Here is a 19,694-nt window from a genome sequence, read left to right as displayed (position 1 = left end):
TGGCGCTGGTAAAGTGAGGTGCACTGGAACATTGTGAATGGTAAATTACAGTTGCATGAGTTCTGAATTAATAATTGCCCATGGCGCAGAAGTTTAAAGGTGTAAGAATACAATGTTAAAAAATGCTTCCTGTGACTGTCATACAAACAGGCTTGCTGTTTTGATTCATTCCATGAAATGATGGCTTTGTTTAACAATCATGAAATAAAATGTAGCTAACTGCAGTTATGCTGTGAAACCTACTAAAACCCATGTGATTGAACAGTAAATGACTCCTGCACAAATGCTTCAAAGAAGAGTTCATTCATGTTGCATTGCCAGTTAAGACATAAGAGAATATCAAGATTCTTACAGTTTTGTCTTTTCCATTATTTTTCACTTCTATACTATTTTTGAATTTAATTTCCAGTTCAACGTCCTCTGTTTTGAAAGAGACAACATGATACTTTCTGCATAGTAAAACCTGAATGTATAAAATGCCCTTTAATTAAAGCTGAGAACCTGTGCTTTAACCGTAAGTGAATTGTTTGATTATGAATCAAACATTCTGTAGTACAGAGTCAAATCAACAAAAAATATGTCTTTGTCCCAAACATTATGGAGCTCACTGAATATATATAGTTCTTCTGAAAAAGGGGAAATGTGAAAAAAGATCAGCAGGGTTGGAAACTGAAACAACACTTCTAGCAACCTACTGCATTTCAATGAATTACTTCAATTAGCATGTGCCATTCTTACCGCTATATTTTCAATTAATCCCCTAATGAAATGAAAAAGTATACTACACACGGAATGCATTTCAAATATTTTATTTGTTTCCAAGCAGACAGTTACAAAACAAGCCCAATAAACAAACATACATCTCAAGATTGCATTACATTTAAAACAAGTCTTTCATTTCATTTCGGTTACTACAGTATTCATACGTACAAAACCTTTTTATCTGCCAACACTGCATTGCACTGATATTCACACATTCTCTTTTAAAATGCTGCAGATATATGTATGCATTAAATATGAATCCCACAGCAACTCAAAATTAGCCATGGAACGTGAAAAAAATGAAATGAAAAATGTTCCTGATTAGCAACATATTGAAAGACCCAGTTAAAAAAAAAAATATTTGATGTACTTCGTTACTTAAAACCACCTGTCTACAGCGCATTTTGTATGTATGCATTATTTATGCAGAAGGCTAAAAGTTAAGATGGTTTAGGACACTTGCAATTAATAGTTGATTAGCGTTTGACATAGACCGACTTTTAACTTTGAAAAATTTAGTACTTATCTATATCAGGAAGTACACAGTAACAAGACAGTCATGTGGAACACAGCCTGCAAGATGAACCTAGATATGTTACTATTAGTTAGAAAGAAACAGGAAATCAAACAGCTTCTGCTCCCACTGATATGTGTATGTGTTGCATTTTCCGAACCCAAACTGATAATTACTTGAGACCGGATGTTGCAATGATGACATCTCTGTTGAATGTGGCCAAATTAAAGTGTAGATGTTTGATCAAAAGCACAGATATGGCCCTAATTTGGTTTTAATACCACTATAAGGCTCTGGCATGAGACTTTGTATTCTTCTGAAACTTTAGAAATAATTAAATTGATCATACTACTGCTTCAAAACTGTGTTTTCCCACCCCAATAAAAATGGACCTGTGACCTGTGCAGACCTGTGTGCTGAATATCTCCAATCAGTGCAATGGACACCTATGAGTTTATGGTCTGCGTGTACATTCTTGCTGTCATGGTTCTGTGTTTCTGTCTCTGTCTTTCCTTGCTGGGCCGCCCTGTCGTGTTGCAAGTAAAGTCTTTGTTCATTTTCCCTTTTTGAGTTTGTGTTTCTTTACTCTGCGTTTGGGTTCTCCCTACCCGTTACGTGACACTTGCTGTTTAATTGGAGCCTGTAAATGATTGAGAACTAGTCCTACAGGTATAAATTAGGTAGAAGCATCACTCATTTAAATACTGCAGAATACTGGCTGAAAGACAGGTCACCTGTGACAATGTTCAGTCTTATCCTTAAATGAAGAGAAGTTATCTGGCTATTGTCAGCGTAATGTGAATTCCGATACTGTGAAACCGGTATGTTATGGAAGAACTATGTTTAATATTCGATAGTCTCAAACATTAATCAGAATAACCAGAGGCAGAAAAATCACAGGGTGGGTTGAAAATGGACAAATGTGTGTGAAGATGAAAGAAAATTTACACAATGTCACATGTGGCATGGCCAACTTCTGCTGACCCAACAAACCAGCCCTGAGCTCCACCCAACAAACCAGCCCTGAGCTACACTCAACAAACCAGCCCTGAGCTACACTCAACAAACCAGCCCTGAACTCCACTCAACAAACCAGCCCTGAGCTCCACCCAACAAACCAGCCCTGAGCTCCACCCAACAAACCAGCCCTGAGCTCCACCCAACAAACCAGCCCAGAGCTCCACTCAACAAACCAGCCCTGAGCTCCACCCAACAAACCAGCCCTGAGCTCCACCCAACAAACCAGCCCTGAGCTCCACCCAACAAACCAGCCCTGAGCTCCACCCAACAAACCAGCCCTGAGCTCCACCCAACAAACCAGCCCTGAGCTACACTCAACAAACCAGCCCAGAGCTCCTCATTTGCTGTCAGAAAATCACGGTTTATGGTTCACTGAAGATTATTGCTGGATTTTATTTTAAAAGTTATGTCCCAAATATATTATTTGAGACAACATTTTAGTATTGCGACCTTATTTTTGGACATGTGCAGTCACATGCGTAGCTTGTCTTCGTGAGGGATGGGATGAACACAAATCATTCAGCCACAGATACATTGCTGTGAATGGGATGAGGAAGATTTTGGTAGAAAGATAAACCTGTTTTTATATAACTTGAAAAACAACATTTACAACAATAAATATATCAAAAGGACAATGTCAAAGTAGAGGTAATAGTCTATTTATACACTGACTATCAGGGGACAAAATACCCCAGGCATCTCATTACATCCCAGTTAGAATAAATTGCTATTAGTTTTGTGTAGCATTTACAAGTAAATTAGGCTATCACTTACACTAAAATATAAAAAAGAAAGGCGCAAATATGTATTGCTGATTTTGGCAAATCTAAATTAATATAACCACTCCGTTATTATATCTGATTTCTACAGCAAACTCCCTCCCAAAAATATCTAAATTAAATTATTCACTGAGACTCATGCACATGCACAGATAAACAGAAATGCAGGACAACTCTCAGATTTCACAGATAAGCTTCCATTACAGTGAATTCATACAACTTTGAAAATATGGATTTTATATTTGTGTGATGAAATTAACTGTGTAAAGAAAGAAAAAACAACACTACTCCATTGCAAGTAGAGAAAATATAGAAAATAACTCAGTTTAGTCTTGACGAGGGGAAAGCAGCTGCAATCCGCACCAAACGTCCCCTGCACACTCGCTGCATCCTAATCACAAAGCACAAGAAAACGCCTTTATGTGCACAAACAGAAGATCAATGGGACGTTAACACCAAAACTGACCACACGGCAAAGTTTAATCAGTAATGTCTAGGCTGCTTACTCTCACTGAGGGTCATGTCAATATGAAATATTCCGTAAGAAAATATACAACTACAGGAATATAAAGACTTTATTCTTGAGGAATTCACAACTAGTAGGCAAAAATGTTTGATCCGTGTCTATTGTAGTATGGCTTGTGTTCTGTTTAGAGATATCTGGAAAGGAAGAGTCAATGTTGGGCTAAAAGTGCAGAAATCTTGGTCCTGGCTGTGAAATGATCAGATAACCCCCTTCTCCTCTCTTTGGTTAAGCTACAGCACTTCTCTAGTGGAGACCCAACTGTAAGTGCTTTCTATGTAATGGTTAGGGTTAGGGAACCTTCTTTCTACTTCAGAAAAAAAAATCAGATTAACATTTCTTTTAGTAACATTGTCTTTTGGTCATGTGCAGCACATTGGGCTACAGCCACTGTATGAAATGTGTTATATAAATAAAGACTAATTGATTGAACTGAGCTTCAATCAACATACTGCAATTTCAGTAAACAAATAAATCATAAGATCACTAAAAACGTCCTTATAAATAAAGCTGAGCCATACAAATTGACTAAACAAGCATCGCCCTCTCAAATGAGCATTTGGCCGCGTCAACATCACGGCTGGTCAACATTCCAGAAAACTGCCCTCATTTCCTTCCGTAGAAAACCCTTTTAAATCCAGAGGTTTTGTGCGCATCCGCCCCCCCCCCCCCCCCCCGTCTGTATTTGTGGATGAGGACACGTTGCATTTCACAGGCTAATTTAGAAGCAGAACAATAGAACCTATTTTGGCATTGAAATACACTGTACCTGTCCTAATATAGGAACCCACCCGAATTCCCTCTAAATCATAACAATCAATCTGTGGTGGAGGTGCCGCCATGGAATCAGCATTAGCCTGGGACGCAATGGCATCTGAGAAGAGGGCTTTGGGGCATTGGGATGCAACACAAAAGCACTGTGCTTTCCATGGCAGTGCAATAAAAGTCAAAGAAGAGCCCATAACTGAGCTGCCTCCTTCGCAGTCACGGCCTAACTGTGGCCTGTAGGGCCCACCCTGTGGCAGCGCCCCGCCGTAGCAGCACCCCTGGCTGCAAACACCCTCGCCATCATACACATTCCATGTTTTACATTTTTTATTCATTTTTTTGGTCGACAGTGAGGCACCAGTGAAATGGGGATGGGTAGTCAAACAGCCGTCTCCTGGTCCTCCCTTTGGATCATCTGGTAGTGCTGCCGGTTCTCCAGGTACGTAGCCAGCTCCTGGTCCTTGGCTTTCTCTGCTCGCTGCTTTGGAGTGTCGCCCTGGAGAGAAACAGCAAGCACGAAGGTTACAGCAGACATGTCCAGGCAAACACAAAGGTTACAGCAGACATGTCCAGGCAAACACAAAGGTTACAGCAGACATGTCCAGGCAAACACAAAGGTTACAGCAGACATGTCCAGGCAAACACAAAGGTTACTCAGACATGTCCAGGTAAACACAAAGGTTACTCAGACATGTCCAGGACAGGCAGGTGGGAAAACATACAGAGAGAGAATGTGGAGCAGACTGCCAGGTCATGTACCACAACCAGAGACCCTCAGGGTGTTCAAGTTCAGGCTTGATGCAGTGCTGGATACTCTCTAGTCTGCAGGTAAATTATGAGCCTAGACGGGCTGAATGGCCTGTTGTCCTCATTATGTATTCTTTTGTTCTTATGTTCTAGATGGGCTGAATGGCCTGTTGTCCTCATTATGCATTCTTGTGTTCTTATGTTCTAGATGGGCTGAATGGCTTGTTCTCCTCATTATGTATTCTTGTGTTCTTATGTTCTAGATGGGCTGAATGACCTGATCTCATATTCTTATATGTTCTTATGTTCTTATGTTCTTATGCCATCGGTCATGGCAAAAAGGGGACTTGCTATCAAAAACATTTTTTTCATTCAATATATTATGTAATTATATAAAGCACTTTTTAGTTTATGATTTGTATTTTGAGATTAAACAAGAACTTCAAACATTAGCTTAGTTTTACCTACCAGTTCAAGCAAACTACTGTTCAGAGTTGTTGAACTTCACCTCATATTAGAAATCATAGACTAAAAAGTGCTTTATGTAATGAAATAATTCTAGCTTGGACATTTATTCATCACTCTACAGGTACTCTGAACATCTGTTGTCTATTACTTCATTCTGGAAAACACTCACTTTTGATTTTGGTAATCTGACCAAAGGTCTGATCAACCACAACTGTGAAGGGAGAGCTTTGGGGAAAGATTTCAAAGTGCCCTCGTTGCGAGCAGACAGGCATTCTAAAGAGCCTTTGGCTGGATGATTCTCAGCGACTCATCACTATACCTCTGAAAAATGTGCACAGTCACAAAGCACTTCAGGGCAGCCGAGTCCACTGCGTAGGAGTGCAGATGCGGAGAACACAAACCCGTCGGCTCGCTCGAGACAGATGTCTGCGCTCCAACTTGACTCCTTTTGAATTTGTTTGAGACAGAGTACAGATTGTCTACCCGGGTGTCAGAGTGTAAAGCACTTTGTGCAGCCCTGCCTGACGGACAGAGCGCTCTGATGACAAGCTGCCAGTAAAGGAATGAAAGTCTGGTTTCCCACAGAATCTCTGTTTGGCTGAGAGTAAGTTCACTTCTTCAGACAGACAGGAAGGAGCATGGCCGTGTGAGAAACGGGCATCGGCACAGCTCTGGGGAGAGACACGCTTTGAGCAATGGCTCTTCATTGGTTAGGTCTTGTTTTCTTTGGGGGAAATGTGTAAACAGCATGAGCTGAGCTCCATGTGAAAGCACTCAGGGAAGAGCGCACTCTACATGCAGACCAAAATCCCTTGCTGCTATAGTTAATGACAAAGGAAAGCTGCCCAGCTTCTTGCTTATAATAACTGAAATTGGGCAGCAGATTATACTTATCAAATACTTATTTCTGCTGTACAGAAGCCAAGCAGTTGTTTTTCACGAAGAATTCTTCATTTATTTCTGCTCTCTGGTGAGATCACAATTCTTTTTTGAGCCCGTAGAGATTAACAATGTCTGACTCAAGTTTTCTCTCCACTCCACTCTCACTCTCTTTTTCTCCCCTCCCATTCTCTCTCCCTCTCCTTCCTTTTTTTATTTCTTCTGCCCAAAGCACATGTCCCATTCTAAGTGAAAGCTTAGTGAAACTTATTTAAATTATTTCATATTTCAGCCTTTTCCAACCATACAGTTTAGGCCAAGCTCACTGTAAACTTACAGTTGAGGCCAAGCTCATTGCAAACTTACAGTTTAGGCCAAACTCATTGCAAACATGCAGTTTAGGCCAAGCTCACTGCAAACATGCAGTCTAGGCCAAGCTCATTGCAAACATGCAGTTTAGGCCAAGCTCAATGCAAACATGCAGTTTAGGTCAAGCTCACTGCAAACATGCAGTTTAGGCCAAGTTCACTGTAAACATGCAGTTGAGGCCAAGCTCATTGCAAACTTACAGTTTAGGCCAAGCTCAATGTAAACATACAGTTTAGGCTAAGCTCACTGCAAATTTACAGTTTTGGCCAAGCTCACTGCAAACATTCAGTTTAGGCCAAGCTCACTGCAAACTTACAGTGTAGGCCAAGCTCACTGTAAACATTCAGTTTAGGCCAATCTCACTGCAAACATGCAGTTTAGATCAAGCTCATTGCAAACATGCAGTTGAGGCCAAGCTCACTGCAAACATGCAGTTGAGGCCAAGCTCATTGCAAACTTACAGTTTAGGCCAAGCTCAATGCAAACATGTAGTTTAGGCTAAGCTCACTGCAAATTCACAGTTTTGGCCAAGCTCACTGCAAACATTCAGTTTAGGCCAAGCTCACTGCAAACTTACAGTGTAGGCCAAGCTCACTGTAAACATTCAGTTTAGGCCAAGGTCACTATAAACGCACAGTTTAGGCCAAGCTCAGTGTAAACTTACAGTTTAGGCCAAGCTCACTGTAATCTTACAGTTTAGGCCAAGATCACTGCAAACATTCAGTTTAGGCCAATCTCACTGCAAACTTACAGTTTAGGCCAAGCTCACTGCAAACATGCAGTTTAGGCCAAGCTAATTGCAAACATGCAGTTTAGGCCAAACTCACTGCAAACATGCAGTCTAGGCCAAGCTCACTGCAAACATGCAGTCTAGGCCAAGCTCACTGCAAACATGCAGTTTAGGCCAAGCTCACTGTAAACATGCAGTTTAGGCCAAGCTCATTGCAAACATGCAGTTTAGGCCAAACTCACTGCAAACATGCAGTCTAGGCCAAGCTCACTGCAAACATGCAGTTTAGGCCAAGCTCACTGTAAACATGCAGTTTAGGCCAAGCTCATTGCAAACGTACAGTTTAGGCCAGGCTAAATGCAAACATATAATTTAGGCCAAGCTCACTGCAAACATTCAGTTTAGGCCAGGCTCACTGTAAACTTACAGTTTAGGCCAAGCCCACTGTAAACTTACAGTCTAGGCCAAGCTCACTGCAAACTTACAGTGTAGGCCAAGCTCAGTGTAAACTTACAGTTTAGGCCAAGCTCACTGCAAGCATTCAGTTTACACCCAGCTCTCTGCAGATTTACAGTTTAGGCCACGCTCACTGTGCATGTACAATCTAGGCCAAGTCAAAACACAACTGAAGCAAAGTGACGAGGGCTGGGGGTAAGAGGTCATATACTGTATGTGCTAGGGACCCTGTGGTGTGACTTCTTCCTTAAGCCCAAATGCTATGAGGAAAATTCCCTTTTTATGTAAAGTATGTCAGTTCTACAAATGAGAGCTGGAGGCCTGAAACGATCCATTCTGCAATGTTCACTTGAAGCGCCCTTCTGATTGGCAGCCTAATGAAGGGCTGATGGCTGATTGGTTAAAATACAAATAGCATGTTAGTTACATGATCTCTGATATGACCACAAACAAATCCTCACGTGACAGACAGGAAAAAACCTTCTTCCTTCCAGGAAGGAAAAAAGAAAATCTCATCAGAATCAAGCAGGATTGATAATGTACTATTATTTTTCTTTATGTCAACTGTCAGCATTCAAAATGGGGGTTTTGAATGCACATCATCTCAACAAAGGCAGACACACACGCTTCATACTTCATGAAAATGATGCAGCGCACTATATTTTATTTCTGAAACAGACAGGAGGCTGAAAATAAATAGGCACATTGCAGCACAAATGCGTTAGCCCCAGAGAGCTTAGTTTTCGCCAAAGGCTACCATGTGAACAAAGATCTGAATGAAAGGAGAAAGGCAGCATTTCTATTTGCCATTTATTGAATTTGCCAATGTAAAAAAGCCAGTTTAATAGACACAGGGAACAATCTCCCCATTCAGCAAAAAAGACTCCATAAGCAGTCTTCAGAAAGAGCGGAGAATCTATTCTGCGCCCTATTTTCTCTGTAGTGTCCTTTGAGCCATTCTGCAGATATACAATGTTGCCATTAGTCCTTCAGGCTGGTCTTAAAAGCCTTCCTATATTTAGGACCCTGACAATAGGAGACCACGCGTTATAAAGCAGCACTCAGCCGTGTCCGCAGAGGCATCAATACAGCGGCCCGTTACGCAACCGCTGGGTTAGTGTCGTCTGCTCCCCGCCCCCGGCCATCTCCATTTCAGCATGTAAACGTGCGAGGGGATCGGTGCGCAGGAAACCGGCCACGCGGACATGGGGCGATGGGCATGGGGCGATGGGCATGAGGCGATGGGTATAGGGCGATGGGCATAGGGAGATGGGTATAGGGCGATGGGCATGAGGCGTGAGGCGATGGGCATGGGGCGATGGGCATGAGGCGATGGGCATACGGCGATGGGCATGGGGCGATGGGCAGGAGGCGATGGGCATAGGGTGATGGGCAGGAGGCGATGGGCATAGGGTGATGGGCATGGGGCGATGGGCAGGAGGCGATGGGCATAGGGTGATGGGCATGAGGCGTGAGGCGATGGGCATGAGGCGATGGGCATGGGGCGATGGGCATGAGGCGATGGGCATGAGGCGATGGGCATAGGGCGATGGGCATGAGGCGATGGGCATAGGGCGATGGGCATGGGGCGATGGGCATGAGGCGATGGGCATGGGGCGATGGGCATGAGGCAATGGGCATGGGGCGATGGGCATGAGGCGATGGGCATGAGTCGTGAGGCAATGGGCATGGGGCGATGGGCATGGGGCGATGGGCATGAGGCGATGGGCATGGGGCGATGGGCATGAGGCGATGGGCATAGGGTGATGGGCATGAGGCGATGGGCATGGGGCAATGGGCATGAGGCAATGGGCATGGGGCGATGGGCATGAGGCGATGGGCATAGGGTGATGGGCATGAGTCGTGAGGCAATGGGCATGAGGGGATGGGCATGGGGCGAGGGGCAAGAGGCGATGGCCATGGGGTGATGGGCATGAGGCAATGGGCATGGGGCAATGGGCATGAGGCAATGGGCATGGGGCGATGGGCATGAGGCGATGGGCATAGGGTGATGGGCATGAGTCGTGAGGCAATGGGCATGAGGGGATGGGCATGGGGCGAGGGGCAAGAGGCGATGGCCATGGGGTGATGGGCATGAGGCAATGGGCATGGGGCAATGGGCATGAGGCGATGGGCATGGGGTGATGGGCATGAGGCAATGGGCATGAGGCGATGGGCATGAGGCGGTGGGCATGGGGCGATGGGCTTTCTGTGAATTTGCAGGGCGCCCGTCCTGCTCCTCACAGTCAAGTCGATGAACAGCCATCTCCAGCTGAGGGAGGGCAGGAAAGAGGTGGGATTGCCTATACGTGGACGTCTCTGACGGACTCTTAAGTCTTTTGGGATTATACTGCATTTGTCCAGAGGCCAGCCTGCGCATTGCGTGACTAGGAAACTGAAATGGGAAGGAGTTAAAGTCTGTTTTCCAGGGAGGCGGATTGCCCATTTACACATGCCTGGTGGCATCTGACACTCACATTAATGAATCCTTCGGAAGGACGCCCCTGTTATTTCCAATGTGCTAATGTGTTTTCTTTAAGACACCAGGCCTATCTGTCACCTGACATAGATATATCAAACTTATATCAGACTTATCTTTAATCTTTATTGTACACGAATCCCAACAAAGACAAGAACGGGCACGGTGGCATAGTGGTTAGCACGTTTGCCTCGCGAGAAGAACGTTCCGGGTTCGAATCCGGGTCCGACTAGATCCTCTCTGCATGGAGTTTGCATGTTCTCCCAATGTTCACGTGGGTTTACTCCGGGTACTCTGGTTTCCTCCCAGACTCAAAGACACACATGTTAGGTGTGCTCCTGCAGTTGCCCTTGACCAAGGCACTGGCCTCAGAACTGGAGTTGGTCCCCGGGCGCTGCACTGTGGCTGCCCACTGCTCCTAAGTAACCGCCATGTTTAAAAATCAGCCGCAACCCGATTTATTTTCATAATAACTTCAAATCAAACTTGTATGTTATGCGGCGCAGTAGCCTAGTTTTGGTTATAGCCTGCCAACGTCTTGGAATTATAACGTGTGCTCTTCTGTTCTTTTCTTGCTTTAGTATTCGTTTTAGAAAATGCTAAGCATTCGTGCTGGGACAGCATATTACGTACCAAAACATTCAAACGGATTAATTCGGTTGCTGAATATTTTCTTCCGGATTTTCTTTGTTAGCCCATTGTAATTGACTCAAAACGTTTGATACAGTTATGTGAGGTATGCGGTAGTTCTGCGTAATTCACATTGGTGATACAGTAAAAGCAAATTGGAAATCACCTTCCGCACTTTTTGTCAGGGTAAAATAACAGGTTAATTCTAGTAATCGTCCCTTTAGCTTTTTCAGACTGCCGTAATTTTACTCTGCCATTCTTCAATTCCACAAAAAGACCAGGAAGACTATGGACTAATTTATGGTGCATGGTTCGCATCTGGAGGGCACACTTCGCTGCTCGGCTAGCAGTAACTTCGAAGGAAAGCAAACGGTGGCTGTACCACTGCTAATTTAAATTTTCACGCAAGTCCGAGTTTTCGTTCTATTCTTGTCATTTTGCGATTAGCCTATATGGAATTGACGATGAGAAAGTAATCAAACAGCAAATTGTTTACAACGTGTGCATGTTTTCTGCTGTTGTTGCCAGTTAGGCTATATTGGAAATGTGAATGCATTCTGTCGCCTTGGATGTCAAGACATGAAAGTGAATGTTCGCATAAAAACATAATTAATTTGTGTGAGAGGATATATAAAACAGTTACAATCTGACTATTGGCCTGTTATATCCTATTTGATGCATAACAACGGTCCAAGTTCAACTACCAACGACAGTTTTGCTTAAATATGCCCAAACGGCTGCAGAAGAATATTTCAATTCCAGGTGATTAAATCGATAAAAATCAATAAATACAAAAGTAACCATATATAGTCATTGTTGGTAACCCGTTGTATATAAGTGGAATAAACCCCTCCGGGCTGTCCCGGTTATTAGAAAATAATGTAGGCTACTTCGGTGGTAGTATGGGGTTACAGAAGAAATCATAGGACAGATGGACCGACGACAACGTCGCTTTTTCATACGTCAGTGGGCTAATTTGCCTAATCTTTGCGGGACTTTAGACCGCAGTGGAAACGCAGACAACAATGGGCTGAAGGAACCTTTTAGTTCCTTGAAAAGTAGTTCCTGGTACTTTTGGTGGAAACGCGGCTTATGTCTGATGTAGTGCAAGAGACTTGAGGGGTAATTTTGGACTGCGTGGTTGTTATCTGATTACATTATACATTCACGCATTTTTAATAGGCTAACACCACTACCTGCATACCCAACAAAGCTCCTCAGTAAAAATGTCCCAAACGTTATGGAGCTCCCTGTATATGACTAACGCAGGTTGAGGCCTCACCTGTAGGTCTGTCTTCATAAGCGATGCCCCGGCTTCCACCAGGTAATGGCAGATGGTCCTCTGGCACAGCGAGGCGGCTTTGTGAAGAACTGTCTCTCCACTGAAACAGCAATCAGGAAATCAGCAGTGAGTGAGTAATCACACTGTCTCTCCACTGCAACAGCAAGCAGGAATTCAGCAGTGAGTGAGTAATCACACTGTCTCTCCACTGCAACAGCAAGCAGGAAATCAGCAGTGAGTGAGTAATCACACAGTCTCTCCACTGCAACAGCAAGCAGGAAATCAACAGTGAGTAATCACACTGTCTCTCCACTGCAACAGCAAGCAGGAAATCATCAGTGAGTGAGTAATCACACTGTCTCTCCACTGCAACAGCAAGCAGGAAATCAGCAGTGAGTGAGTAATCACACTGGCTCTCCACTGCAACAGCAAGCAGGAAATCAGCAGTGAGTGAGTAATCACACTGTCTCTCCACTGCAACAGCAAGCAGGAAATCAGCAGTGAGTGAGTAATCACACTGTCTATCCACTGCAACAGCAAGCAGGAAATCAGCAGTGAGTGAGTAATCACACTGTCTCTCCACTGCAACAGCAAGCAGGAAATCAGCAGTGAGTGAGTAATCACACTGTCTCTCCACTCCATTTTTGCAGATAAGAAAACTGCTAGCGCTTGCTAACTTTACTCGCTCATTAGACATTCCAGCCGCCAACTAGCTGCATACGTCAATGTGTATCACGTGATACTACTGAAGTTTCAACGGTCATGCAGCCTGTGCAGCGCAGCACTAGATTTTAAATTAGTAATAGAATGGAATACAAGGAATGTATTTCGTGTAACATTAGACATGTTTCATATTTTAAACAATAGCCAAAAATAGTGTATATTCAAAACTTTTCCAAAACATTCTGTTAATTCCAAACCATTTCCAAGCCTGGAAAACAGTTTTTCTAATTCATAACTTTTCCAGGAATTTCATGACCGTGGGAACCCTGACAGTTCAGCAATGAACTGAAATATTTTAAGCTCCTCTCCCACCCTTCAAAAAATAAAACACAGGTCAAATCTGAAAAATGACAACCTTTACATACAGTATAAAAGATGTATATTGCAGATGCATATATAAAAAGATACTGTAAGGATAACTTGCCTCTCTTCCTCTGTAACATCCAAGATATCGCTGGGTGCTTTGTATAAAAACAGAAAGAAACTGAGATTAATCGAACAGGTTCAGAAATGCATTACAATAATGCTTACTTCAAAGAGTTTAAAGAACTATAGCTAGAAATGTATCCACCAATCACAACATTGTCCTGTTGGTTGTTACCAATGGAGCTCAAGAAGATGACATCACTACTGTCTTATTCCTGTTTTATTATCCCATGTGACCGGTGCAAGCTAAGGCATTAATATTTAGCATGATAATGCGATGAAGGTTTCAAACATTGTCCTTTACTATATGTGGGCTGGCTGTGGACAGGTACGGCCAGTATTCTAAGCACCTGCAGTTTTTGCATGCATTTGTTTAATATGTTGACTCAGTTTAATATTTAATACAGTTGGATTATACCTCTGTGTCGCTTGCAAACAGAGCCAGCCCTACCCAATCAGTGGCAGCTGCTTAGGGCTCTGCAAGTGCCTGCAGCCCCTCTAATTATTCTAAAATGTGTATATTATTTATAATGTTGGGCTGAGGGGCCCCCAAATCAAATCCTGCTTAGGACCGGCACTAGTCAAATGCTAGGGCCAGCACTGCCTGCAAAGCAGCTTTGTCCTCTGCCATTTTGATTGTAATTTATAGGTGTTATTATTTTGCGAGGCGTTTTGTATCTGGGCACATGCTCAGTGAGCGTTCGGCCATGAGGCCTGAATGGGAGGGCGCCCTACCGTTGTCGATGATGTACCTGACGATCTCTTTGCTGCCCGCGTCCACGGCGTGATGGAGCAGCGTACGACCCAGGGCGTCACGTGTTGCCAGGTCCGCCCCCAGCACGTGAAGCTCCCTCAGCTGTGGAAGCAGCAGCACAGTGATGTCACTTCCACTCTGCTCACTCTGACCCACAGGCCTGTACAGCCCTCTGCATTACTGTCCTCTCTGTATTCCTGTCGTCTCTGTATTCCTGTCCTCTCTACATTCCTGTCCTCTCTGTATTACTGTCCTCTCTACATTCCTGTCCTCTCTGTATTACTGTCCTCTCTGTATTCCTGTCCTCTCTGTATTACTGTCCTGTTATTTCTGTCCTCTGTATTCCTGTCCTGTTATTCCTGTCCTCCCTGTATTCTGGCCATCTCTGAATAACTGTCCTGTTGTTCCTGTCCTCTCTGTATTGCTGTCGTCTCTGTATTCCTGTCGTCTCTACATTCCTGTCCTCTCTGTATTACTGTCCTCTCGGTATTCCTGTCGTCTCTACATTCCTGTCCTCTCTGTATTCCTGTCCTCCCTGTATTCCTGTCCTCCCTGTTATTCCTGTCCTCCCTGTATCACTGTCCTCTTTGTTATTCTTGTTTCCTCTTTCTTAAATCATTATCAGATAGGGCAATTTTACAGAATAATCTGCTAGAGTTTGTTAAAGGCCCATGGCTCTGTGCCACATTATTTAATTAATAATTTCATGGTGTGAAGCAGGGGTGTCCAATCTTATCCAAAAAGGGTCAGTGTGGTGCAGGTTTTTGTTTTAGGCCAACACCACAACACCTGATTGTGCTTATGATGGTCATGATTGAAGACCATGATTGGTTCATTCATTAAATTGGGTGTCTTAGTGCTAGGCTAAAACAAAAACCTGCACTCACACACCCCCCACCCCACCCACAGCCCCACCCCACCCCACCCCACCCCCCACCCCCCACCCCCCACATCGTGTAATGCTTCGTGCACCAAAAGTATTACACGCATAGTTATTGTAATTATTATTATTATTATTATTATTATCCACTTATCTGTGCTTGTAGTACTGCATGTATACTGTATTCCAGACTGTTTGTACTATTATAAATACTTGTATATATTTATTTTAAAAAGTGTCTTTGGGACCCAGAAAGGTGATATGCAAAATAATATTTTTTTATTGATGAAAAGTGTGGTGAATTTTGCTCTTGGCTTTCAGCAGCAGTGATAATAGACACATTGATTTGGCATGATGTAATAGCTTATGATATTTCCACTTCATACTCTGTTCAGTCGACCAGTCAGTCAGTATCTCTGTCGCAGTGATTTGGTGAAAGCAGGGAGAGCAAAGGCCTTGCATTCCTTCAGGCCTCTGGGGTTCGAGCTTCTGGTGCTCCCCCACAGTGTGCAGCCACATTCCCCACATTCCCCCACATTCCCCCACCCCCCGAGAGTTCCCATCTAAGGGCCCCCCCTTCCCCCCCAGAGCTCCCATCTCAGACACCAACTCCTCCTCCCAACCGCAGAGTTCCCATCTCAGAGCCGCCCCCCCACAGGCTCCCATCCCCCCGCCCCCCTCCCCCCCAACCAGGTGATTCACCACATCGCTCCAGAAGAGATAAAGGAAGTTTGTTCTGTTCAGACTTGCCTCAGCAATGCCTTCCATTGAGGCTCTCAAATGTGTTTGGACTTTGGAATTTGATGCCATTAGATTTCACTATTTCATTTGAATGTTTATACCTGTTTTGTTTTCATAATGAGTTTTCACTCATTTGCACAGCAGGCAGTTAGCTGCATAAATCCAGCTGAAGGGCCTTGCTAAAGAGAACAAAGGTAATGCTCCAACTGGGAATCAAACCTGCAACCTCCACAGGGCAGGACAGGGCTTTCCAAACTTGGTCCAGGGGCCCCCACGGTCTATTTTTCTTTCATTCCAACCACAACTGCAATCTCTGATATGTCAACTGTTTTACCAAAGACAGTTTTTGTGCCTAATGTGTGATACTCTGATGATTTATACAGTAAGTCAGAAATAGCTGTTTGAAACATAAATGACCCTTATTCACATCCCAGAACTTTTGATCAGTCTGATCATCTAAAGCTTAATTTACTGTAATGCACTGTATGGCTAAAGATCCATTTAGAAATAGGCTACATTGTTAACTGGATTAATTACAGACTGACAGGTGAAGTCAGTGTAGTTCTCACTGCTGGCACCTGGTCACTGAAACTAAACCATCTGTGGAAAATGAAGACATTGTGTTATACCAATGAAAGATATTGAGTTGGGTTCAGCAAGGTAGGTTAGATGTTTCAAACCTGAAGGCATTACTGTACTGATGACCTAAACATAAAGAAACTGAGCTATAGTTTCAGAAAACGTGTTTAAACAATTGAGAAAAACTGTATGAGTTTTGCCAAAATAGATAACATTTGTCTTCTCAAAACTAGAACATGCTTAGACTGTGTCAGTCTGGACAATAGATGTAATGATCTGTTATCATATATGAAATCAATGAACAAATTCAAAAAGGTAACACAGCAAATCTTTATTTGTTACTGTAAAATGAATCTTTGTTCAGCAGACTGCAAAAATAAAAATCGTAGTTTGTAGGCCTGCTGTAAAAAAAAACAAAAACAAATATGTGATCAACCAAAGTTGCACGTATTTCATTTGAAATATTAGCTCGTCTCCCTCTTCTTCGTACACCTCCTCCTCTACCTCTACCTCTACCTCTACCTCTACCTCTACCTCTACCTCTACCTCTACCTCTACCTCTCTGTGCTGCGTGTTGCTCCATTGTTTTCCAACACAATAGAGGTCGCCGGAGGTCTCTTTTATGCTCTGACAGATAATTGAAAAGTTTAGCCAATTGAGTTTGAGCAGGTGTGGTGTGAGTGAGACCAATTGGTACTTAGAGTTTGGCATTTGAAGGCCAGTGTTTTCCATGTGAACAAACAAGGCTTGATTATGAAAATTGTGCTAAATGATGAGATTTTGTGTGTAGAGTTGTGCAAAAATGTGATTTAGAATTGCTATTTGAGTGAAAACAAAGGAATTGTCATGGTCCTGTGTTCCTGTCTGCGTTTTCCCTGTTGGGCCGCCAGATGACGGCACTTCTGTTTTGTGTCCTGCTCCCCCTGTGTTAATTGTATGATTGTTTTCAATTGTTCTATTATTGGTTGCTGCTTGTCTCGTTTTCCCTTCCCTCTCTGTGGCCTGATTGTTCATGGTGCCCTCCTGTGTCTCGTCAGTGTCTGTTCTATTTAAGTTTCCCTCTTCCTTGACTCAGGTGCTGGATCCTTGTGGTTATGTCTGGTTGTTCTGTCCTGCGTTTGGTAGTTTTCCTTTGTTGTTGAAGGTCGCCCTGCGAGGCTTTTTGTTCCCTTTTGTTCCCTTTTGTTTCCTTGTTTCAAGTAAAGTCTTTTTGTTCTTTCATTTGGAGTTTTGTATTTTTTCCACCCTCTGCGTTTGGGTCCCAACCCCCCACGCATCCTGACAGAAGGATCCAGCCAGTGCTGGACCCAGCAAAGTTTTTTTTTCTTCCCCCCCTTCCCTTTTGAAGTTGTTTTTAAAAAAAAATATATATATCATGCCACCCATCTGGAGCAAGCCGGTGGTCGCTGGGGGGGCCTCAGGGTTTGGTCCTGTGGTGGACGAGATCCCCACCTCCGAGCTGGAGGCAGGGGCAAAGCTGGTGCGCCTACGCCAGGGGTCGCGTACTCTGACGGAGTACGCGGCCGAGTTTCGAGCTCTCGCCCCACTATGTGGACTGTGCCAGGAGGACCTGTGCCTCCTTTTCCGGTATGGCCTGAGCGACGCCTTTAAGGGTTGGCTGATCACCTTTCGGGTGGACTAAGCCTCGGACCTTGAGTCCCTCATGGAGGCGGCCCTGTACGTGGAAAAGTATATCCAGGAGCATACGGAGAAGCCGCCTGCTCCGCCCCAAGTCCAGGAGGGGCCTTCACGGCCTGCTCCACCCCAAGTCCTGGAGGGGCCTTCACGGCCTGCTCCGCCCCAAGTCCTGGAGGGGCCTTCACGGCCTGCTCCGCCCCAAGTACCGGAGGGGCCTTCACGGCCTGCTCCGCCCCAAGTCCCGGAGGGGGGGCCTCAGCCTGCTCCACCCCAAGTCCCGGGGGGGCCTCCGTCGCTGGCTCTGTCCGCCGCTCCACAGGAGCTGCCGGCTCTGCCCGCCACTCCCCAGGAGAAGCCTCCTGCTTCGCCCCACGCCCAGGAGAAGCCTCCTGCTTCGCCCCACGCCCAGGAGAAGCCTCCTGCTTCGCCCCACGCCCAGGAGAAGCCTCCTGCCTCGCCCCGCGCCCAGGAGAAGCCTCCTGCTTCGCCCCGCGCCCCGGAAAGGCCTCCGAAGATGCCCAGTGCTCCTGCCCTGCCCAGTGCTCCTGTCCTGCCCGGTGTTCCCTCGCCCTTTGGTGTCCGTCCGCCCCCTGGTGTCCGTCCTTCCCCCAGTGTAGTCGCGCCCCCTAGTGTCCGTGCTCCACCCAATGTTCTCGCACCCCCCCAGTGTTCCCAACCGTGTGTCTGTGTGTTCTCCGGCTCTCTTGTCTAGTTGTCTGCCCGCCTGTTTGTCTGCATGTTTGCCCGTATGTGTGTCGGCCAGTTTGTTGGCCTGTTTGTCTGCCCCCCAGGCCGTCGGCCCATCGACCAATGTGTTCTCCCACCTGTCTGCCTGTTTGTCTGTGTGTCAGTCCGCATGTTTTTTGTCTTGTTTGCTAGTGTGTCAGTCCCTGTGTCAGTCTTTGGGCTCACCCCTCTCCTTCCCTGTCTGTCTGTCGCTCACTGTGTCTGTCGGTGTCGCAGTGTGCCTCCCCGCCTGCTTGTCCCTTTGTCTGTCTTTGTAGGTCCCCCTGTGTTCCTGTGTCTGTCAGTCCGTTTTTTCTGTCAGTCTTGGTCTACCCCAGTGTAGTGCCCTCGTCTAGTTCCTTGTAGTGTTTTGTTCCGCTCCGTGTTTGTCTTGTGCCCAGTCCTGTGTTGTGTGTGTATCTGTTATGTAGGGTCCTGGTGTTGTCCGTTCCTGTCTTGTTGAGTCTTGTCCCTTCCTGTCATAGGTCCAGTCCAGTGTTCTGTCTCGTCTCATCATGTACCAGTCCGGTGTTTGTCGCGTTGTTTCTGTCCAGTGTTTGTCTAGTCACGCCCCAGTTCCTGTCCGGTGTGTCTGCCTCGCCCCAGTTCCTGTCCGGTGTGTCTGCCTCGCCCCAGTTCCTGTCCGGTGTGTCTGCCTCGCCCCAGTTCCTGTCCGGTGTGTCTGCCTCGCCCCAGTTCCTGTCCGGTGTGTCTGCCTCGCCCCAGTTCCTGTGTGTGTGTGTCCTGAGTTTCCTGTTCCCGAGTCCTGGCCCTGAGTTTCCTGTTCCCGAGTCCTGGCCCTGAGTTTCCTGTTCCTGAGT

At 45.2% G+C, this 19,694-nt stretch overlaps 1 protein-coding gene across 7 annotated transcripts in view; it reads right to left on the bottom strand.

Moving 5' to 3' along the window:
• Window positions 1-793: 793 nt before the first annotated feature.
• The window catches only part of LOC118215376 (diacylglycerol kinase zeta-like), a 140,775-nt gene continuing 121,874 nt past the window's right edge, over window positions 794-19,694 (bottom strand). For 5 of the 7 annotated variants that reach the window (XM_035396098.1, XM_035396096.1, XM_035396100.1 and 2 more), the window contains 4 exons: window positions 14,308-14,411; window positions 13,554-13,590; window positions 12,407-12,506; window positions 794-4,862 (listed from right to left, as the gene is read on the bottom strand). In XM_035396098.1, coding sequence (XP_035251989.1) covers window positions 4,315-4,862; window positions 12,407-12,506; window positions 13,554-13,590; window positions 14,308-14,411 — 789 coding nt within the window. In that variant the 3' untranslated portion in view covers window positions 794-4,314. Of the gene's footprint in view, window positions 4,863-12,406; window positions 12,507-13,553; window positions 13,591-14,290; window positions 14,412-19,694 lie in introns of all 7 variants that reach the window. The other 2 variants (XM_035396101.1, XM_035396102.1) reach the window with 1 other exon arrangement.

This window comes from Anguilla anguilla, chromosome 16 (assembly GCF_013347855.1).
Source record: "Anguilla anguilla isolate fAngAng1 chromosome 16, fAngAng1.pri, whole genome shotgun sequence".
Lineage (NCBI taxonomy): Eukaryota > Metazoa > Chordata > Actinopteri > Anguilliformes > Anguillidae > Anguilla > Anguilla anguilla.
The sequence above is the reverse complement of the archived record's forward strand: the minus strand, read 5'-3'. Positions and strand labels throughout refer to the sequence as shown.